At 33.4% G+C, this 24694-nt stretch overlaps 4 protein-coding genes across 4 annotated transcripts; 2 read left to right on the top strand and 2 right to left on the bottom strand.

Moving 5' to 3' along the window:
• Positions 1-2697: 2697 nt before the first annotated feature.
• Positions 2698-4587, top strand: HELRODRAFT_180099 (hypothetical protein; the record flags this gene model as incomplete). Its single annotated transcript, XM_009028881.1, has 2 exons — positions 2698-2855; positions 4422-4587. 2 exons carry the CDS (start codon positions 2698-2700, stop codon positions 4585-4587), a joined length of 324 nt encoding a protein of 107 aa, XP_009027129.1.
• Positions 4588-11226: 6639 nt separating this feature from the next.
• HELRODRAFT_180100 (hypothetical protein) lies at positions 11227-14420 on the bottom strand (the record flags this gene model as incomplete). The annotated part of the gene is made up of 4 exons (XM_009028882.1): positions 11227-11256; positions 11865-11978; positions 13569-13685; positions 14262-14420. 4 exons carry the CDS (start codon positions 14418-14420, stop codon positions 11227-11229), a joined length of 420 nt encoding a protein of 139 aa, XP_009027130.1.
• A 2372-nt stretch (positions 14421-16792) lies between these two features.
• On the bottom strand, positions 16793-18520 carry HELRODRAFT_180101 (hypothetical protein; the record flags this gene model as incomplete). The annotated part of the gene is made up of 3 exons (XM_009028883.1): positions 16793-16945; positions 18173-18237; positions 18436-18520. 3 exons carry the CDS (start codon positions 18518-18520, stop codon positions 16793-16795), a joined length of 303 nt encoding a protein of 100 aa, XP_009027131.1.
• A 797-nt stretch (positions 18521-19317) lies between these two features.
• HELRODRAFT_180102 (hypothetical protein) lies at positions 19318-23917 on the top strand (the record flags this gene model as incomplete). Its single annotated transcript, XM_009028884.1, has 5 exons — positions 19318-19458; positions 20303-20445; positions 21435-21585; positions 22173-22471; positions 23707-23917. 5 exons carry the CDS (start codon positions 19318-19320, stop codon positions 23915-23917), a joined length of 945 nt encoding a protein of 314 aa, XP_009027132.1.
• Between the last annotated feature and the right edge of the window lie 777 nt (positions 23918-24694).

Here is a 24694-nt window from a genome sequence, read left to right on the forward strand (position 1 = left end):
CGTCAGCCACTGCACGCCAGCCACTGCACGTCAGCCACTGCACGTCAGCCACTGCACGTCAGCCACTGCACGTTAGCCACTGCACGTCAGCCACTGATTTGAGGTTGGCTGCAGCAGAAGAGGTTAGAAGAGGTTAAACATCGGCCTGCTTGGGCTGCTCTCGTGGCTGACTGATTTGTGGTTTGATCATCCAGCTGAGTAGGTAGGAAGCATTAATAACCAGAGGACAACAACAATAAAGTATACAACACAATAACCACCACCAACAACAAAAAAACAAGTAAAATATACAACTACAACACTAATAATGAATGATGATGGTAGTGATGATGATGACGAATAATGGTTATAAACATGGTGATGATGATGATGATGATGATGATAGGGTGATTGACCACAGTGTCCTCAAATCAAATAAAACTAGATTGGTACTTGATGATGATAATGGTGATTTAAGAACTGATGATGATGATGGTGATGATGGTGGTAAATTGAGAACTTATGGTAATGATGAGGATTTTAATTATAATGTTGATGATGATGATGTTGTTGTTGATGATGATTATAATGATTATAATGATGGTTATGATGACGATGTTGATGATAATGATGAATTTAAAAAAAATGACCAGTAGAAAATACAAGACAGCATTGTATTGATGATCGTCATTATATCATCATCATCGTCGTCACCATCATCATCATCATCGTCACCATCATCATCATCATAATAATCATCATCATCATCTGTTCTCATAATCATTTATCATCGTTATAGGAAGAAAGTTTTTGAATATATGATGAGGATGATGGTGATTGGCTGGTGATAAATTTCGCGCTAAAAATAAATTGGTTGTTTATGTTGTTTATTTTTCTTTGGTTGACGTTGTTGTTGATGATGTTGTTGTTGATGTTGTTGTTGATGATTTAGTTGTAAATGTTGTTGTTGATATTATTGTTTCCGTTTAGGATGAGGAATTTCATGCATTTGATGTTGTAGTTGATCTGGTTGATGTTGTTGGCGTTGCTGTTGTTAGTGTTATTAATGTTGTTGTTAATGTTATTGATGTCGTTAACGTTATATTGTCGGGAATGATTGATTAATTGATTAATTAAAAATATTCGCTGAGGTTGAAGCGGTTGAAACACATGAGAGCGATAAAATGAGAATGTGTGATGAGGTGAGGTGATGAGGGGTTGGAACGAGGTAGTGTGATGAAGTGAGGTAGTGGGATGAGGTGGTGTGATGAGGTGATGAGGTGAGGTGGTGGTTAGGATCTGAGAAAGATGGTGTTGTAGCTCTCTATGGGACAACTTTATGTGATTCTATGTTTTGCCCAGCTGCTTCTGTAACTATCAGCATTGCAACTTTTTACTTTCCTTCGTTTACCAATCGAGATACGATGTCATCTGTCATCCATTTATGACCTCTTCTTTGCACTTTCACAGGTATAAAATTTTTGAACAATACCACACAAAGCGTTAAAGATCGAGTTTTGTGGAGGTCGATGGTCGCCAATGTCCTGAAAAGATAAGGCTTGAGAAAGAAGAAGAAAGAAGAATTTTTTCAAAAAGAAATTTGTTTTTTCCCGATAGAGGATTTTATTGGATTTTTTCACAGCTAACTGTCTAATTAAATCGCAGTAATTTATAAAATCTACCAAATTTTTAGCGTTGGATAGTTTTTCACCACATTTAACTCAGTCGTTTTTGGTGGGTGCCATATGAAATATGGAAAGCAATAAGCAGCATTTTTGTCACATTTGATGATGCTGATGATGAAAATGATGATGACTTAAAAAGTAACAACAGTCTTAAAGATGATGTCACAAAAAAGTATTTAAAAATTTGTCGGCTGAGCAGGTAAGGTCAGGTGATCTCTTGAAAGGTTGATCGCTTAATCTGCGGGAGGTGGAGTCGGTAGTGTTGATGATGATGCCGGTGATGATGATGGATGAAAGTTAATTACAGCCAGGCCTACTTATAGCGAACTTCTATGCAACAAAAATCTCTATATAACGAATTTTAAAAAATACGAGCAAACAACACCAGCGATAATGAAGACAAATAAATTTTTGTAAGTTTTCAGGCTGACGTCATTTCGGGGGAGACATCTTTTGTGGTAATGTTGTAATGTAATAATGTGATGTTGTATTTGTGCCATTTGGTGATCGGGATTGTTTGTGATGTCATTGTAATGTAATGTAATAATATTATATTGATGGCTCGTTGCTGATACAATATTTGATGAAATTGTGTAATAATTTTAATGGTTGTGATTAAGAAATATTGTGGAAGTTGGGCGTTGTGTTGTTGTCACGATTTGTTGTTTTGTATATTTTTAGCGTTAAAAAAATCAAAAAATTAAACAGGAAGTTAGCTAATGCGGAATATGTGTGCGTGATTTTCATTAATAATTGCATATAAATATATATACATATATATATGAGATGAACATTTTGTAAAAACATTAGGAATTCAAGAGCTGTCGTCACCTTATTTGCAAGACAATGCAGTTCCCATGCGGAGATTGAAATATCTATCTGCTTGTTAACTGAAAATATTCCTGCTTAGAAGCATCAATGAAATATTTGAAATATATGCGAGCGAATTTTTTTTTAATCAAGATGAGATAACTTGGAAGTTTTAAAAAAATGTTTGGTTAGAGAATGCCGCGTTGGATGGAGTTGGCACATCATGGGCTGGAGGATTCAATGGAGGCCCTTGAGCACTACATTGGATGCTATCATGCTTTTATTATCTCTTACTCATATCGTCGTGGGTCAAATAAGTTGTTGCTGTTGGGTTGTCACTGATGTCACAATTGAAATTATTATTTTCACAAATATTTCAACGTTTGAAATAAATATGTATGGTTTCGCACGCGTTTGTGGCGGCTCTTATGTCGCCATTAAACTAGCATCTCCATCTCCTGTTATAATCTTCTTTGAAAATTCAATATAAAAATGTTTCAATCTGAACAATATTTGTTTAAGAATTTTTTTTTTGGTACGGTTAACTTTACCGAAAGATTTTAAAATCGAAATTTGTTTTAAGCAGTGACTTTATTCAAAGCTTCCTTGTCATATCCACCAGTTGAAAATCGAAATTTTTAATCGTTCATTAGTTTAGAACAACTTTTCCATCAATTATGCTAATCCATCTGGGATGGCAGGCAGCAATAGAAACATTCATCATCTTCCTGCATGCCTTCAAACGTCAATGAAGTCTCACGCGCCTCTACCGGCCTACGATTGTCATTCCATCAATTTGTATCTCTTTGTATATACCCAATCAGTGCTGTCAGTATTTAGAGAATTTTTTATTACTTAAGTAGTTTTCAAGAGAAATTGAAATAATAATTAATAAAACAGCAGTATTTGGACAGTATTTAAATACTTTGAGGTGGTGATTACTAATTAACAAGTTTAATTACTTTGACTGAAAGTTGCTAATCATGTGGCACACAAGCTGACTGCTCTAACTCTCTTCAATCTACTTAGTTAATGATAAAAATACAAAATGTCATAATCCTTTTATTGAGCATGTGAATTTTTTCTATCAATCATGTAGATTGTATCATTGAAAACTGCATGATGTTTAAAATATTTCCTTACTACTTGTCGACAGTATTTGAATACTAGTAGCAGTACTTTGTATTTAAATACTATTCAAATACCAAGCTTTGACCAAGTATTTAAATATCCGACATTCGAGTATTTTTACAATGTCACATTCTGATTCGTTTTACAACGTTTTGCGTTAGTCGATCGTTCGCGGCACTTTTGCTGGTGGAACTGAATGATTTTTTCACTTGCCGGTTCCGACGATATGAAGACTTTTTTTGTTCGTTTTCCTATTTCCACAAAAATACTTTAAAAATTTGAAGCAAAAAATTTGATAAAAATTAATAAAATACGGAAATTGAATTTTCTTTTTTTTTTAAATTATTTTCTTATGAAAATTTAATTACAAAACATAATTTACTTTGTTTTCTTAGAATATTTTTCTATTTTAATGTTGGAAATTGGTAGATCCCTAAATTTGAAGCAGGTCGGTGAAGATCTTTTATTGAAATTTTACTCAAATATTCCGTAAAACAGTGAATCATGTACATTTGTTAGTTTTTTTGAGGGCTGCCAACCAAAAATAATGTTGAAAACAACGGATGAACTTTTTAAGGTCATTCACAATTTTCGACTACTACTACTACTGCTACTAATACTACTACTCCTACTGCTACTACTGCACTACTACTACTATTACTACAATCACTACTACAACAACTACTTGTACTACAACTACTACTACTAACACTGATAACAACAATAAGAAAAAAAAAGACCAACAAGACTAAAAAACAACAATAATAACAAACAAAATAATGAATGATTTGTAAAAACGACTAAAACAATCGATAGGAAGCATGTTGATGGCTTGATAGGAATGGAAACATGGGAGCAAGGTGCAACTGATGACACGAGACATACATTGCACTGCATTGTCCCCACATCCACTCCATACAAACAACTTACAGCCATCGTGTCGCCGTCATCATTTAAACAATATTTTCATTTCTACGGATGACGAAATGGTATTGTGGTTAAGGGATCTGGTCCTGTTGTTGCAGTAACCTGGTTCAAATGCAAACAGATTACAAACAATGAGTTAGATGCGTGCGTTCACAACCTACCACTGTGTTGTTAACATTTTTGAAAATTAAAAAAATAGGTATTATTATTATTTCATTAGTTAGTTGAATTGATACAATTCTTGACATTAATGGATCGCAGATTTGTGTTGAAAATTTGCATACGTCTGCTGTATTTTTTGTGAGAAGCACAAAGAGAGGTTTACACCTCAGTGAGACATAACGCACAACATTTAACATGCAATTATACATGGAATTACATGAAGTTCAACTATGCAACATTGCATTTTTAACAAAAATCATTGGAGGTTACTGGAAAACCATCAGTAAACATCAAAATAATTTTTCAAATGCTGGAAAGTTGTAGCAGTTGAAAAAATAAAAATAAGAAGAACCATCAGGTGAACGAAGTAGTAGGTTAACTGGTATTTGAGAACAAATAAACGAAACGAGTAAACGAATTACAAATAAAAAATGAATGAAAAACAATTAATTAGGATGTTGTTTGTTGTTTCAGGAGAAAAAAATAGCAAGAACAGAACGGAAACAGAAAGATCAAATGTTTGCTGCTGCTAGCTGTACAAACACTGAAGTTATTGAAAAATTAAAAGAAGTTGAAAAAATATGACTGATGAATCATTTTCTTGATGTTACTTCATTACATATGTGTTAAATACGTTAAATATGTGTGTGGACTCTAGTTTTTTTGGCGTTGGATGTATGTGAGTATCTAAGTTGTTTTGATAAGGGATAACGCAATTTAAAAAAGCATGTGTGTGAATGTTTGTTTGTGTTTATGTTTTGCTATATAAATAGCAACAGTATTGAATTGGTAGGCATATTTTTTCAAGTTGTATAATATTTCGTGTGGATGTTTTTACAAACAATATCTTGTAACATTTCTCACTGCTAAAAGAAATAATTCATGGTTTTTGTTTATATTATGTTTGATTGTTTAATGATGAGAATAAAACAGCTGTTATCTTATATATTGCAGATGTTGTTGTTGTCGTTGCTGCTGGTGAAGCTGCTTTTGTGGCTGCTGCCTATGTTGTTGTTGTTGTTGTTGTTGTTGTTGCTGTTGTTGTTGCTGTTGTTGCTCTTCGTCGTTGTGTTGCATTTTTATTAAGTAGTCGCATTTATTTAAAGTTTGACTTATTATTATTATTTTTATTTTGTTGTTGTTTATCCAGCATGTAATGAAGATTGTTAACTGAAAGACTTGGATGAAGGCAGTAGTTGATGGTTGCCTTTTATCTCTTTCCATCGCTTTGTTCTTCTTCTTTTTGTTCTTCTTCTTGTTCTTCTTCTTCTTATTATTATTATTATGCATTAACATCTTCGTCGCCATCATAAATATATATATATTATTTTCATTGCCACACGTATTTATTAACTTATTCAATGCATTACCTAATGTGTATGTGCGTGTGTGTGTGTGTGTGTGTGTGTGTGTGTGTGAAACATATAATGTTAAAAAGAGATGGTTGTTATGATTAATACAATTCGTATAAGTACCAATTATGATAGAAGAGAGAACTATTAATTATGTGTCGTGTTAACAGTATCATAAATGGCTAGTAATTGTTCTTACTGATGTTTTTGTTTCATTCTTGATTACTGCTGCAGACGATGGTGATTTATTGGCTGGAGAAGTGGGTTAACATACCCTTGAATGATGTGTGTCTCTAATGATGATGTGTTGATGTTGTAGACGGATGGTAATAATGGTGATGAGGTGATGATGGTGGTGATAATGATGATGATGAATGTGATGATAGTGATGATGATGAAAGTAAGCATGATGATAGTGGATGTGATGATCATGATGGTGAATATGATGATGAAGGTGAATATGATGACGGTGAATATGTTGATGATGATGGTGAATATGATGATGATAAGGACGATAAATAGGATGATGATGGTGATGATTATATTAATAAAAATAATAACAATGATGATAATAATTATAAAATAAAAATGATTGTTTTCTTAATTGCTTATAAAGTAATGAATATAACTGAATAATTAAATTTTAAAACATATTAAACAAGAAAAAATAAATACAATAAAACTTAATTTAAGTTACACAAGAATGAATATTCTTTTTTATTTTTGTCTCTGAATCATTCATACTTTTTGTTTTGTTTGATTAAATAAAAAAAATGATTTGATTTGATATTATAGTAAATTCATAAACTGTAAAAAATTAATTCATTGAACATTGAGGCGATATAATTATAATTTTAAAAAGGAAAATAGAATCATTTAATTTAATTTAAACATTCACCTAGCAATGTAAATAACATTCAAGGAAGACATGGATGCCCGTGTTTAAATATTTAATATTTTTAATGGCTAAAAAATAAAATAATTTATCGCGTAGACATTTTTGGACGTTCAACCTTTTTTACTTTTAAAATTTACGTCTGCAGTTTTTCATTTTCAATTCTCTAGCGCTTAACTGGCAATAAATTAAAATGTGGTAAGCGGAGAGAATGTCCATTATTTATGATCGCAGGCATTTTTTGCAGATTTACTCAAGCAAATAATTTTCTCACCGCTGAATTTTATATCTTTCTGCTAAAGTATTTAAAAATGTATAAACAGTTATAGGTTTTTTTTTTTTATTTTTACTCTCAGTTATTAATTTATTTAATAGAACAAAAAAATATTAGAAGTAATGATTTTTTGAAAATTAGCAGGGTTTCTTGGATGGATAAAATTTGATTTTCGTTTGTTATTTCATCTTAGCTCATGTTAGTCTCGATGTACCTACTGATTGGTGTGATCCTAGTTTGTGCTGATTATAATTCTTACATGGGAGGAGGTTCGAACCTTCTCTCCCGAAAGGAAATAAATTATTTCATATCTTGATTTGTTGTTTACCTTTTGCAGTTGTAAAACTAAATAACGATTCAAAAATGTTTGTGCTATTAGACTAATATTCTTAAAGATTAAAATTTTCAACATTGTACCTGCGACATATTGGCAACTTTGAAGTATGTGATTATTTAGCAACAGTCTTAACCAGCACAAACCTCTTCAAATATTTACACTATTTCAAATTTTGGCAACTTCACCGGCAACATCAGAATGAATATTTTTTAGTCGTCAAAGATTTGAAAGTTATCTAAGAAGCTCTGTGCTTTATATAAAGAGTCTGGCTTTAATTTATATCTGCTATAAATTCAGACTCTAGACATGTTGTGGATGTATTTAGTTTGAAGAGAAGAAAACAAATAATCGCTAGTAGCATGCTATCAATCTTTTTGAAAATGAATTATAATAGTTTTTATCATTTTCGTGTTTCGATATTGTTTCACTGTTTTCATAATTTTTATCTTCTGATTGTTATATTATGTAAGGCAGACGGCGTTGAATAAATAATTAAAATAAAACCTAATTTGTGGAGAGTACTTAAATATATAATGTACTTGCACTGAATATTGTACTTGAAAAAAGTTGATAGACATGTAACAGATTGAAATGCTTGGACCAGTTGTTCATTCATGTTGAAGGTAGTAAGTAATATCGTTATAATGGGTGCTAATGAGAATGAATGTTCGGTCAGTCAGGGAAGTGCATGGGGCTGAAGCTGCAACATTCATCTCCTTCTAACCCAATTTAGTGCTGATGAGAAGAAGACAGATAACAAAAAACAGTGAACATGTTCCCTCTTCAAGGTTCTGTTTGAAATCATTCCGGCGGTTTACAGATGGAACCTTCACGATGACCCACAAATAAGAATGAATATTTATATGCGTTGATGGCTGGTTGGTTGGTGGCTGGTTGGTTGGTTGGTGGCTGTTTGGTTAGTGGCTAGATGGTTGGTGGCTGGTTGGTTGGTTGGCTGGTTGGTTGGTGGCTGTTTGGTTGGTGGCTGGATGGTTGGTGGCTGGTTGGTTGGAGGCTGGTTGGTCGGTGGCTGGTTGGTTGGTGGCTGGTTGGTTGGAGGCTGGCTGATTGGAGGCTGGTTGGTTGGAGGCTGGTTGGTCGGTGGCTGGTTGGTTTTAGTCAGTTGTTGGTTGGTTGGTGGCTGGTTGGTTGCTGGTGGCTGGTTAGTTGATGGTTGGTTGATTGATAGTAACGCACGTGATCACATACCAAAAGTATTTTACATTGAATCATAAGCATTCATGTTTGTATTTGTCTGTTTATATCATTCATATCAGGCTGCATTTAATTCCAAGCAAATTCTTTCATTTGTTTAAAACGTGCTAGCAAACTCGCATTCGACGACGAGCATGAATGCGAGACATGCGAACGATTCGGCGGCACTAACGAACAACGCAATATTTTTCAAGTAAGGAGATTTTGTGTGCTCCATTTTGCTTCATTCATAAGTCGTGTTTGAAATTATTCAATATTTCAATTGAAAATCAATGAAAATAATTATCAAATAATAATATGATTTTTGGATAATGATGAACTAATTTAGACATAAAAATATTTCTTGATGAGAACAACAAAATTCCCAAGTGTTGAACTTTTAAAGTGACTACAAAGAAAAATAAAAAACACACAATAAGAGTGAAAAAGTGTCGAAACTTTTTTAGAGAGGTTGTTTACTTGCAGCAAAAAACTTCAACGTAAATATTTGAAGGAATGTTATGCGCCGAAACAAACTGTGAGGTGCCGGTTGGCTGATGTATGCATTTCAGTCAATAATGCCGATCGTCTAAGAAAACAGATACACACGAAACACATACACACTCACAAACACACAATGTATAAATGTAAATATATATATAGATATATATGTGTGTGTGTGTTATTGTGTGTGTATTTGATCCTGTACTTGTTTTTACGAAAAACTTTGATTTCTTTGGCATTGACCCAATTTAAAATTGTCATTCATTATGAAAATTAAAATTTCAATATTATTACGCTAAGGTAGGTTGTTTCTATGAAAATCAAATCCAAACAACCAATCATGCAAATCTAAAGTCTAGCAAGCAGACGAATATTTCAGTGAGCAAACAAAAGCAAGCGTGTTAAACAACTGTGCAACAAGACATACAAAAAATATACATGGCAACAACTCAACTTGAATACTAAACAAAGTTGGTGAGAAGTGTGGGGGGGGAGGACTGGTGGAATGCACTCTTCATTCATTTCAAAGCCTCAAGTGGTGAAACAGTGAAGCAACTAAACAAACAAACAAACAAACAGACACGCAAACAAACAAACACGCAAACAAACAATCAAACAAACAAACAATCAAACAAACAAACAAACACGCAAACAAACAATCAAACAATCAAACAAACGAACAAACAAACAAACAAACAATCAAACAAACGAGCAAACAAACAAACGAACAAACAAACCGATGTTAAATCCTGAATTGCACTTCACAATTCGTTGTGTGGGCAAGTTCAACCTCTTTCAAATTATTAAGTTTCATTCAGCGATGATGACTCACTCATCTAGTTAGATGATAGATAATCCATGCAAAGTATCTTCATCAGATGCCAGTAAATATTTTAAGGCCGCCTGTTAAAAATTAATTTAACGAAAATTTCTTTCCAAGAAACACGCGAGATTTTGCTTTCGTTTTGTGGTTGACGAATGCATCATTTCATCAGGATGGAACTTTTATTTAAACAATGTGGAAACGTTTTTTAAAAATTTTATTCCTTACAATTTTCCTTACAATAATATTCCTTTTATTCCTTATTCCTTATCCTTTTTTCAGTGTTTCTAAAAGATATAAACAACACACGCAGCGTAATTAGATTCACGCGGTAGTCGAAATCTTTTTGTATTCGAACCCAGACATTACAGCAGCAATGCTAGGCACCTTAACCATTACACCAGACTTGTTTGTTTGTAACGTGTAACAGAATTTTTTTTTTGGTTATTTCAATATATTTTTTGCTGCCCCACACCAACGCTGCCCCACACAAACACACCATCTCATTGTTGCCATCCCATAACAAATCGGGCGAGAAATAATTTCATCTTTCAAATGAAATGAAAGACCTCAAGAAAAATATAATTCACAATTCAATCACGTAATAATGATCTGAAAGTTTGATCAATAATATTTTCTATAATAATGATGTAATAACAACAAGAACAATAAAAACAAAAACAAAAACAATAGCAACAACAACAACAGACAACATTATTATTATTATTATTATTATTAACAACATCATAATTTTATCAGTTTACGTCATAGTATTCCAACGACAATGGAATGGAATGGAAATATATTTGAAATGCGATACACCCCCAAAGGACGATGTTAGTTTGAATGTAAAGGTTAATCATGGCGGAAAGTAGTAATAAGGGAGCATCGGGGTGACACCGATTCCAAACGAAATAAATCAACAAATATTCATAATAATAATGATAATAATAATAAATAATAATAATAATAATAATAATCGTAATAATAATAATGATAATAATAATGAGAACATCCTTTTATTTTCATTTCAAAAAACATACATTGTGTTTATAAAGTTAAAATAATAAAATTTATAATGTAAATTATATAGATAAAAATAATATTTTTATTATTGTTATTGTTGTTATGTTGGTAATGATAATGACTATAACTAGGCAGCCAGGGTGAAGTGGTATGAGCGCTGATGAATAAATAAATAAATGATTAATTCAATAATTCATTTCAAAAATTCAAATCAATAATTCAATTCAATAATTCAATTCAGTAACTCAATTCAGTAACTCAATTCAGTAACTCAATTCAATAGTTCAATTCTGCTCACTTCAACTCGGAAGCTGGATTTTAAAATGTGACGAAGATGAAACGAATGTCAAAATTTGAAATGAATAGAATTCTACATGAAAGGAAGTTATATAATAAAGTTTAATGGGAAAGAATGAATGAGAATTGAAATGGAATGAAGAGATTAGCGACGCTGCACAGTGGAACGTTCTGTCGCGTCCCAACACCGCACGCATTCAATCCCTCCCATTCTCCCATTCTCTATCAAAAAATGGATTTTAAATTCTTTGGGTGACGAGCTTTCACTTTGCTGGCCTACCTGTTTGCAGAACCTTATACAAATATATATATAAATGTATTTAAATGTATGAACAATATATAATGCATTGAACATTTTGACAGCATTGAACTTCATATACCATACCAATACTGTGAACCCTCTGCTTGCTTTCGGTTCTAACAAATTGTTTTGTGATCGTGAACAACTGAATTTCTTTTACAACTTACACTGGTGCAAACAAACATTCGACCAAAATTAAGAATTTTTTCTTGTGTTAAGCTAACAAGCACGATCGAGTCGAATGTTAGACTGAGTTCAGTAGGTATGTGCTCGTCAGTTATCTACGGTATTTCGAAGTTGATTTTGTTTGAAAGTTTTTGTTACAAAAACGTGCATGAAATAATTTGCATAGAAATGATCGTACAAACTCAAGTATGGACGGGCGTGTGGATGTGTGATATGCATCGTACAACAACATCTACTTTGTTTTCAGTAAGAAGAGGAAGAAATATGACATTAACAATTAAAAGGACAGTCGTAAGGTTGGGTAAACAGACAGATATGTGTTTAAACCTAGTTTTTTACTCTGTGTATATTCGTGCCTCCTGCATTTGGTTGTTATTTGCTATCCAGCATTTATTATTTTAAACAAATTTGCGAAGTTTTTATTTAGGTGTACATGCAAATGAAATTGGTGTTTGTGTGTTTGTTGTATTGCACGTGAGGTTGTATGTACGTGTGGTTGTATGTATGTGTGGTTCTATGTATGTGTGTATGTTGTAAGTTGTATGCGTGTATGTTGTAAGTTGCAAATGTGTATGTTGTAAGTTGTATGCGTGTATGTTGTAAGTTGTATGTGTGTGTGTGTGTGCGCGCGCGTGTGTGTGCGTGTCTGTTCATTAGAATTATTATTTACAGCCTGCTTGCAGTCACAATTAATTTATTGTCAGCATCGTTAACAGAAGGGCATCAGTCACACGCTCCTCTTAGCGCAAGCGATCACACGAAGCATGCCTCCAATGCTCTGATTAACTATCTAATATATTAACTCGTATTTGTAAAAAGAGGGAGATATTGTTGATGTAATATCACTTCGAAATATTTTTCTTCGCTAGGCAGAATTTGTTCTAATTTAAACAGCAGCCACAACAGAAAAATAAACTCAACCACTTGCAAATAAATATCCGTGCAATATTTAAACTCTCATTAATCGTGCAGTTTTCAATGAATTGAAACGTAAAAATTTCAAACAAATTTTCGTAAGAGTGAATCTTTGCCCGTGAAACATGCCATGAAACTTCTGGCTGAACGTTTTGTATTATTCAACTAGAAACATCTTTTCGAAAATTATTTTTTTTAGATGGTTTCATGATAGTTTTGAAAATTTTTAGACAATGAATTCAATTCCTTTACTCCGTTGAGGACCTCATGTGATCAACAGTTCGATGCACTGTATATGATGTTACATACGTTCTCCTAATGTCAATCAATCAATCAATCAATCAATCAATTAATCAATCAATCAATCAATCAATCAATCAATCAATCAATCAATCAATCAATCAATCAATCAATCAATCAATCAATCAGTCAGTCAATCAGTCAGTCAGTCAATCATTCATTCATTCATTTTTTTTATTCATTCATTCTTTCTTTGATCATTCATTTATTCATTCAATCATTCAATCAATTAATAAATTAATAAACTCAAATCAAAATTAAATTTTTTTTAAACAATTAAGCAATTCTGAACGTGATTAACTAGAATTGTTGAGTTCAGTCATAGAAACCATTCTTCAGTTTAAAAATTATGAATCAACCAAACTTCCAACGGTAGCAGCATCGTTAGCGATGGAGCTGCTTTCTTCTTTTTGTTAACGAGCAATTATCAAGAATGCTGTTGCGCAGGTTCGATGGAGGCGAGTGTTGACCTGAAACTTCCGATTCATTACACGAAGATTCAATGCAGGGGCTGATGACGAGATCGTCCTGATGTTCGACTCACGAACGACTCGCTGTGACGCTCGTTGTCCGTGCTCATGTCGTTTCTATATTTGTTATGGTCATGATTTTGTTCGAATGAAATGTTCTTGAGTATGTATGATTATAAAGTTTTTAAATAAAATTGTTGATGCTATTGTCTTTGTGATTTTGAAATTGTTTCAATCACTATGTTACTGCATGTTGTTACATGTTGACGATGGTGTTGCGGATGGGTTGGCTGATGACCCACAGTGAGATGCGAAGACGTTTCAATCAGGTCATTATGATTGGAGATTACATTCCAATTTCCCTGTCAAATTTTCCACTCAGCGTTGGGTGTGATCATGCAAGTCGATGTTCTGAACTGCAAAGTTCGTTCGGTTTGTAACATCTATCCGCAATCCCTTCAAAACTTTTGCAATTATTTTGACTGACGAGGTGCGATGAATCTAAAGTTTCGGCGAGGTCAACAGCTCCCAACGCAAAAATGAAAAACAAACACATTCAATCGAATCAAATTTCATGGTTGGGCAATGTAATTTAGTTAGAAAACCATAACAAACAACAACAGCAACAATAATTAAATGATGCCAAATGAACACAAACAATTCTAACCATAATTTTAGCAAAACAACACCAACCATCACATCAATGGAATAAAAACACCACCAATCGCAACATAGGAACATCCGAACTTGTACAACATGTCTACTCAACTTATTTGATTCAGCCACTTGCCCTGCTGGGTCCCTGCCATCAAATACGTCGCAGTCGTCATCATCCATGACACTGCGCTTCATCAGTCACTGTGATGGTCGCCATAATAATCATCATTACATCATCGTCGTCGTCATCATCAATGTCTTGACATCACCTACTGATATATTTATTGTTATTATTGTTAAATAATATAAGCATTGTCTGCTCCTCACCTGACCACCCACCTGACCGTCCACCTGACCACCCACCTGATCACCCATCTACCTATTAGCCACCCATCAACACGTACATAACGAAAATGATGAAAAATATATACAGTACCACACGCTACACACAAAGAAGTGAATGGAAAAGCTGTATAAGCGAAGAAGCTTGAACAACTCCTCAGACACCGGCCCTGGGTGGAGAGGGAGGCAAAAAATAAAAAGTGCAAGGGGAAAGTGTTAGGAGGCAACTGAACTTGTTCGTTTCTTTCGGTTTTCATCGTCAGCCTGCCATGCAAACCGCAGTCAACAAACGAATGAAGTTTACATCAAACGTCATAAGAGCTTGAAACAATCTGTTTGACTTAATGCAATTCATAGCAACGTTCTTGAAGGAGTGCCTGAGAACTTATCCAATGTTGATTGGGATTCATAATCTTGGAGTTATCAGTCCTGTTGAAAATTATTTCAAGAATTATAAGCGAAGCTAGCCAGCCACTCCAATAATGAAGCCAAGCAATTTTCGATTAGTTCAAATTTATTACAAAATTATTTTTAAATTTTCAATTATTTCAAAATTATTACAAAATTATTTTTAAATTTTCATAGAATTAAAAACATTGGATCATCTGCTTATTATATTTATAACAATTAATAATAATAAAAATATTAATAAGTAATATAACTACTACTGCTGCTGCTTGCTGCTTGCAGTTGTTGTTGTTGTTGCGGGTGCTGCAGCTACAACTATACTACTACTAACCACAATAATAAAAACAACAACAATGAAGACGTTCGTGAAGTTAACAGCGTTGATGGGACGTCGTCGCTGATGATGATGATGGTGATGATGATGATGGTGATGATCATGATGATGATTTCGGCCAGGATGATGATTGGGAAGGTAATTATCGAAGCCGTAAATATACTACCAGTGCTATTTTTATTACTATTATTATTATTATTGCTGTTAATATTATTATTATTCGGATTTTTGTATTGAATTTTGTATGTAGGAAGGTAGGTAGGTAGGTAGGTAGGAAGGTAGGTAGGTAGGTAGGTAGGTAGGTAGTTAGGTAGGTAGTTAGGTAGGTAGGTAGGTAGGTAGATAGGTAGGTAGGTAGGTAGGTAGGTATGTAGGTAGGTAGCAGACAAGGAAGATAACCGCAAGTGAATCTGCTTTCGTAAGATGTGCATGAATGAAAGACATTATATAGATGTTGTTGTGCCAAAAGCTATTTAATAATATTTTTAAATTTGACAAACTTAATTAAGTATGTTAAGTTAGCAAAGTCAGAAATTATTCATTTTTAAATATTTTTTAAGAAATTAAGTATGTTAAGTTAGCAAAGTCAGAAATTATTCATTTTTGATCGGAAGATGAATTAACTTTGGCGTTCAAACACTCGAGAATGTTACGGGAATGATTTGACCACGGCACGTTTCGAGAGAATAAAATGTCGCCAAAAAACCTCCACTAAAACCAATGTAATATTCGCCATACAAAACAGTATAGTATAGGCACGCACTATTACAGTATGTTGTAGATAATATTCCCACCAGTGGTACGACTTCTCCACACTCGCCAGCGTTGCGATCATCAGTCAGCAGACTCCCAACAAGAAATCATTTTAGTTTTCCATGCGAGAGGAAGATGGTTTATGAAAAATTTAAATAGCCTCAGATGCATATTTTATTGTTAGTAATTCAGTGGGAGTTTTCAATGGCACCTGTGAAGTGCACTTGAGGCGTTACATACACTATCTGATATGCTCACTCACTCACGCACTCACTCGCTCACTCACTCACTCACTCACTCACTCACTTTTTACTCACTCTCTCACTCACTCACTCACTCACAATCACCACCTGCCCCAACTGTTCTCCATGTTACGTCTTATTGTCTGCGTTTGTTTCTTTGTTGAATTAATTTACAAATTCATTTTCCAAATAATGTTGGTGGTTTGTTTTTGTTCTTTCTCTTGTTTTTGTTTAATTGAATTTCTAATAAAATGCTTTTTTCAGACAACTAATTTCAAATTTGCTTCAAAGAAACGTTGAAGTAGTGATTTTTATATTGCATTATTTATTTGAGAAAACCAAATTAATTTGCTAAATAATAATCTTCCACATTGACATAAATACATGCTGGAGTGAAGTTTTTTTGTTTTGAACTGCTGGCAATTTGACGTTGATGGGATTGAAGCTGAATGCGATTAACATTCAAATAAATATTTATGAAGTTAGATTCATGTAGCAATATAATAAGCAACAATGTCGCAGGCCACGCCAGCAAGCAGGGAGGTAGGCTTCACAAAGAACAGCTGCCTTTCAATAGACAGACTCGTGAAAAGCATTTGCTCCGATGGCAATGATGAATAAAATACAACTTGAAATTCAGTCTGTAAGCCAATAAGTGCATAAGTGATTGCGAATTACTTTTGAAGAGTTTCTTACCAGAGCATAAACCGGAAGTATGTGTAGCTGCTGATGAATGGGTGGATGTATTTGCATTCGAATGCATTTGAGCATGTGTTTAGGAGTTATGTCAGCCTACGTGTATGTTTGCATGTATGTATGTGTGTGTGTTTGTATGTATGTATGTATGTATGTATGTATGTATGTATGTATGTATGTATGTATGTACGTATGTATGTATGTAGGTATGTATGTATGTATGTATGTTAAAACCAAAACATGATGTATGTATGTATGTATGTATGTATGTATTTATGTATGTATGTATGTATGTATGTATGTATGTATGTACGTATGTATGTAGGTATGTATGTATGTATGTATGTTAAAACCAAAACATGATGTATGTATGTATGTATGTATGTATGTATGTATGTATGTATGTATGTATGTATGTATGTATGTATGTATGTATGTATGTATGTATGTATGTACGTATGTATGTATGTATGTATGTATGTATGTATGTTAAAACCAAAACATGATGTATGTATGTATGTATGTATGTATGTATGTATGTATGTATGTATGTATGTATGTATGTATGTATGTATGTGTGTATGTATGTATGTATGTTAAAACCAAAACATGATGAGTGACACTGAACCGTCAAACATCAAGTAACAAATGAATTAACACTTTGATTTGTCGTTAATTGCACATGTCGGCATTCAGTTGGATATTTTCAAGCACACAGACACGCAGGAACCGCTGCAACAAGCACGAAATGTGGTTAGTTGCGAAAAACAGTTCCCTGCTGTCGCCTGATCTGACGCTGATCATTTGCACATGTATGTATGTATGTATGTATGTATGTATGTATGTATGTATGTATGTATGTATGTATGTATGTATGTATGTATGTATGCATGTATGTATGTATGTATGTATGTATGCATGCATGTATGTATGTATGTATGTATGTATGTATGTATGTATGTATGTATGTATGTATGTATGTATGTATGTATGTATGTATGTATGTATGTATGTGTGCATTTATGTATATTGATGTTTTTCTGTATGCATAATACAGTGTATGTATGTGTTTGTGTTTATGTATCCGTGTATGTATTTTACTCATACAATTGTGCATATGATCATACATATTCGGCGTACATTGCACGTGTGTTGGTGGGCTTCAAATGTACCTGTGCCTCTGTACTCATGCAGGCAACATCTGCAAGGCGAATGTGCAACAATGAGACATGCCAAACTGATTGAGGAATTTTTGTAGCGCATGTTTCTATTTAAATAACTTTAATTGTTAATATGTATTTAGCACATCCTTTCTGCGTCATTAAAACGCAAATTTTTTGAAAATTTAAAAAATAAGTTGCAGTATCAAAAAACATTTGAATGAAGAGGATTCCCAACGTAAATTAAAAACTTTTTAAAATTTTTTAAATTCCACTTTTGTATGCCACTTCACAACTCGTCAGGACATTTTTTGGCCCCAGTTTATTCTTGAGAGTCAACAATTTTTCTCGAGCAGACATTTTTTTTTTCTTCTTAATCCGCAACAATTTTTGAAGAAAGATTTTTTTTATTTTTTAGCTATTATCAAAAATTTTTCTTTCAACGCCAGATCATCTGCTCTGGCGAGACATGCGACAAGTTAGCAGCACCTGCTGCGACAGATGACGTCACGCCAACAATAAAAATTTTATTTTGAAATTTTATTTTTCAAGTTAAACACGCCGAATGACAAATATATCGCTACTGTTGTCGAAAATAATTTACGAGCCTGCTCGTTCCTCATCTCGAGCACCATCATCGTCGTCGTCATCACCATCGTCATCATCATCATCATCATCGTCGTCATCATCATCACCATCATCACCATCATCATCGTCGTCGTCAGCAGCTCATCACCATGATGAAAATAAAAACGTCAATTATTTAGAAAGGATTGAGTCGTTCGGACGAATGTTGCCTCTCAGACCCAGGGTTCGCTGCATGCTGTGCTGTTGTGGGTCCTGTCAGTTGTGTGCATGCATCCTATGAAACTCTTCAACTGCTCATCTTGTTTGCGGCGAAATTATTTTTGTTGCAAAGATTGGAGCTTTGAAATTTTTCAAACTCTGAATTAGATCGGGCCGACTATGATCAGAAAGAAATTTGAAGATATAAATTTGGTTATGTAGGAGGATGTTCCATACGTTGAAATCAAATTTGTTTCGATGAACGGAATAACATGAAATACAAATTTTGCTGTAAAATTTAGAGTGTTAGTATCTTTTTAAAATATTTTTTATCCATCAATTTTCCTAATGCAAAAAATGCCCCTCACAACATGCAAGCCAACATCCTTTTTACATCCACCCTCCCACCAACTCTCACCTGCCCCCTCTCACCCAGCTCCACCTGCTTCCTCCCACCTACTTCTCTTGCCCCCTCACATCCACCCTGTTATTTCACCACCCCCATATACAAAGTCACCAACTTATTCATTTCCCGTTTTAAAATGAAAAATTTGAAATATTAACATATCAAGCCTCTAGAATGTACGATGGAGATATGAATCTTCAAAAATGTTGCCCGATATGAAGCAGTGTGGTGCATGCATGAATACCAAGTGATGTTTTATGCTGATCACCACAGTCCATATCGCCCAAAATAGTTTCCCCCAGAAATTAGAAGTTAGCTCTTGTCGCAGGCTCAATGTCTGTGTTTGTATTTTGTTATATTTTGACGTGTGTTGTTGTGTATTGTTGTGTGTTACTGAGGTGTTGTTGCGTGTTGCAGTGAGTTGTGTGTGTTGTTGTGTGTTTTTGTGTGTTGTTGTGTTTTTTTGGAAAATAACAAAATGCTGAAAACGGTTTCTAATATTCGTGATTGGCACTTCTGTTTCTAGCCTCGTCTGTAAAAACCGTACAGAAAAAACACATCTTTGTTGGTTTGCATGTATGTATTTATGTGTGTATGTATGTGTATGTGTGTGTGATGTGTGTGTGTAAGTACGTATGTATGTGTGTATGTATGTGTGTATGTATATTATGTATGTATGTTTGTATCTATGTATGTATGTATGTATGTATTTTTCCGGTACGATGTTGCGAGCGGTTTGCATTAACGAGTTATTGTGTTATTTATTTAAAAATTCTGACAAAATTGACGATGCGGAGTTCATTTACGAAATAATGGATTTCTATTATTGTGAAGATATTAGAATAGCAAAAAAAATACTTACCAGCGATCTAGATGCATTAAATCTAGAAAAAGATGATAAAATAAAGCCAAACAGAAAATTCTAAAAAATTCTAACAAATTCTAAAAAGGACAAGGTTAGTGATTTAATACTAACAATAAAAACTATTCTGAGCAACAAAATTGAGAGCAAATTGCCTCAGTGTGCTGCTCTCAACTTTTTTAAAATTCCAAGCTCAAAAAAAGCTAAACTTGAGTCAATTCTTGACGAAAAGTTAAAAAATTAGAACTATTTATTGAAGAAAAAAACATTTTCCGAGAAATAGTAAATAATGCGGCTATTAACAATAGCCCAAAAGTAGAAAGAAAGCGCAGCAATCTGATTGCAAGACCGAATCGAGCAAGCAATCTGACTGGTCAGAGATTGTAAAACGTAAAATTAAAAAGAGCTCAAATGTTCAATACGTGGCGAATGTTCAACACGTGGCGAATGTTCAACACGTGGCGAACATCAACATGTAGAAAACAAAGAAAAAAACACACAACACTAACATAGCAAATATGAAAACAGTTATAGGCACCCAAACTGATAAACAAACAAATTTGAAAGCGATGAAACCTTCGCCAAAAAGAAGTTTTTTACGTTGGCCGATTGGAACAACAATGCACTGCAAAAGAGTTAAGCGAACACATAAATGGATTGAAAATTGAGGTGCTTGGTTGCTCAGCAATCAAAAACTCAATTTTTAATCGCCGCTCAAAGCAAGCTACAACATCGATCAACACACGAACTCTGACAAAATCGATGTTCAACAGACAAGCGCTGCATTCAGAGTTTGTATTTATGAAACAGACTCAGCTGAGTTCATGAATGCAGAAAACTGGCCAGACCAAATCATCGTCCGCGAATGGTGTTTCAATGATCCGTCGGCAAATGTTGTTAATGACCTGTCGGCAAATGTTGTTTCAACTAAAAATAGCAATGAATAAAAACTTCATAGAAGAGAATCTCGAAGAATCAAAATATTACACTGTAAAAGAATTATCTAACATAATAAAATTGAAAAATAAAATGAAAAACAATCACCTACCAATCATTAATCTGAATGCTCAAAGTTTGTTTCATAAATTATTAAATCTAGAAATCTTCTTAAAACAATTCGACGACTTTTTCAAAATTATAGTAATGTCAGAAACGTGGTTGAACAATGAAACAGTTGATTTAATTAAGTTAAATAATTACAATTTTGTACATAAAAATAGAAAAAGCAAACGAGGCGGAGGTGCTGGTGTGTTCATAAAGCATGACATCAAATATGTTGTAAATGATAACAGTGCATTTGATGATGAAAATGTCGACGTTCTCTGTGTGGACATTGAATCGGGTCATGCTTCATCTAGGGGTGTGCTAAAAGTTATCGCGATATACCGCCCACCCAATTATAAATTTGAGCCTTTTTTAAATAAAATCAATTTGATTTTACACGTCATCAAACCCGCCGACAAAACTGTTATAGTGGGCGACTTAATGTTAATTTATTGGACAATGATTCAAATGATTCTAAAGACTTCCAAAATATACTATTTTCATTTTGTTTCTCGCCTTTAATTAATTTACCAACAAGAGTAACTTGTAACGCCAATTCATTAATCGACAACATATTTACGAACCTGTATCAACATTGCGAAAGTGGAGTCATAGTCTCAGACTTTTCTGACCATTTTCCAGTTTATGCAATAGTAGAAAATTTTAAAACTGCTATCAATGATGACCAAATTTATGTAGAAAAATTAATAAAACATCCATTTTCTTTATTAAAAAAACCCTCTCACTTCAAAATTGGCATTCAGTTAAAACGAGAATAATATAGATACAGCATGCCTGAATTTCTACAATATACTCAATAAAACTCTTGACACATACGCACCTCTGCAGTGGCAGAAACAAAAATATAAAAAAGCATGGGTATCTGATGAAATAATAAAATTATTAAAAAACAGAATCGACTGTATAAAATAGCAGTCGCTGCACCAAACTCCGCTAATGTTGAAAAATATAAAAAGTTTAGAAATTACTTTACATCAGTGAAGAGAAAGGCAGAAAAAAATTATTTTCAACAAAAATTTGAAGAGGCAAAGAGTTGCTCCAAACAAAAATGGGAAATAATAAACGGTATAATGAATAGAGAACAAAACATTCTTGAAATCAATAAGCTAAAAGTCGACGACAAAATCATCGAAGACCCAGAGGAAATAAGTATTCTTTTCAATGAATACTTCATCAATGGCACAGAGAAGCTGTTAGAAAATCAAATAGTTACTGAAGATAAATTAAAAATAAATAGTGCAATCTGTAAATCAATGTATATGAACTCCACCAATGATGAAGAAGTAATGTACATTGTTCAAAACTTAAGCAACAAAAAAAGCACGTCAGATGATACTTTAAGTAACAATCTACTTAAAAAAATCATCCCAGAAATTGTCATCCCAATCACTCATATTTACAATCTTTCCATCGTCCAAGGAATATTTCCACAATGCTTCAAAACATCCAGAGTAGTTCCAATTCACAAAAAGGGGAGCAAATTAGAGACAAGTAATTATCGACCAATATTTCTACTTTCTCCACTTTCCAAAGTACTAGAAAAAGTAATTTTTGTCAGGGTCACCTCATTTCTGTCCATAAATAAATTATTAAATGATAATCAATATGGCTACAGAGCACAGCATTCAACTGAGCAAGCTGTGCTGCAATTAGCCCAAAATGTTATGAATAATCTTAATGAAAAGATACTAACTGTAGGTGTATTCATAGACCTCTCAAAGGCCTTTGACGTCATCAACCACGATATACTGATTAAAAAATTAAATTCACATGGAATAAGAGGAAAAGTAAGTGCATGGTTCAAAAGTTATTTAGAGAACAGAGACCAGTATGTGGCAATACAAAGTCACTCCTCAACAAAACAGGCGTGCCACAAGGATCAATTTTAGGTCCTCTTCTATTCATAATCTTCATGAACGATTTTCAACATGCAACTGATGCAAATCACCTTCTATATGCAGATGACACTAAAATCTTCTTCCCAACTAAAGACCCATTGAAAGAAGTAGAATACATCAATAACAGTCTTCAAAATATATCAACCTGGTTTATCAAAAATAAATTAATAGTAAATTATTCTAAATGTAATTACATTATTTTTGGTCCGAAAATTTTAACAAATATTATACCTAACCTAGACATAAAAATGAACAATATTTCTATTCCTCGCTCAACCAGCACAAAATTCCTTGGAGTAACAATCAAGGACAATCTTTCTTGGGATATTCACATAGATACTATGTCTAAAAGAATATGCAAAACCCTAGGAGTTATAAGCAAAATTAAAAATAAATTAAATAAACCTACTCTAATTGACCTGTATTATTCGTTAATCTTTCCTCACCTCATCTACTGAAACGTAATTTGGGGAAACAGTCCTGACATTCATCTGAAACAGTTAACAAAATGCCAAAACCGATTCATCAGAGTATTTAAAAATCTTCATCCTCATTGTCACACAAGTGAATATTATCTCGAGATGAAAATACTCAACATCAAAAACTTGTTCATCTACCACGTTGCAACATTCATTTTTAGATTTCTACGTCAACAATTTTTAGAGACTTTTTCACTTTTGGAACTTCCATTCAAGCAAGAACTACACGCCACTTTTCCATGCTCCACCAGCCAGAATTAAAGTACTCTGCATGAGTTTGAAACACATCGGCCCAGGAATATGGGAGACGATTCCACAAGAAATTAAATATTGCAACACTCTGCATCTTTTTAAAAATAAACTGAAAAATTTTTTAATTACGAAAAGTTCTGTTTTTAAAGGATAATAATGTATATGTATATATATGTATATAAGTGTGTACATATTTCATTAACATTGATACATTTTCTCCTATTGACAATTTTATTTTATCTATTTTGAGCTACACGGTGGCCGAGCCCACAAGAATTAATTTTCTTTTTTTGATCTCCGAATCATTCATGCTTTTTGTTTTGTTTGATTGAATAAAAGTGATTTGAAGTGATTTGATTTGTATGTATGTATGTATGTATGTATGTATGTATGTATGTATGTATGTATGTATGTATGTATGTATGTATGTATGCATGTATGTATGTATGTATGTACGTATGTTAAAACCAAAACATGATGTATGTATGTATGTATGTATGTATGTATGTATGTATGTATGTATGTATGTATGTATGTATGTATGTATGTATGTATGTATGTATGTATGTATGTATGTATGTATGTATGTATGTATGTATGTATGTATGTATGTATGTATGTATGTATGTATGTATGTATGTATGTATGTATGTTAAAACCAAAACATGATGAGTGACACTGAACCGTCAAACATCAAGTAACAAATGGATTAACACTTTGATTTGTCGTTAATTGCACATGTCGGCATTCAGTTGGATATTTTCAAATGTATGTATGTATGTATGT

Source organism: Helobdella robusta, assembly GCF_000326865.2.
Source record: "Helobdella robusta unplaced genomic scaffold HELROscaffold_59, whole genome shotgun sequence".
Taxonomy (NCBI): Eukaryota; Metazoa; Annelida; class Clitellata; order Rhynchobdellida; family Glossiphoniidae; genus Helobdella; species Helobdella robusta.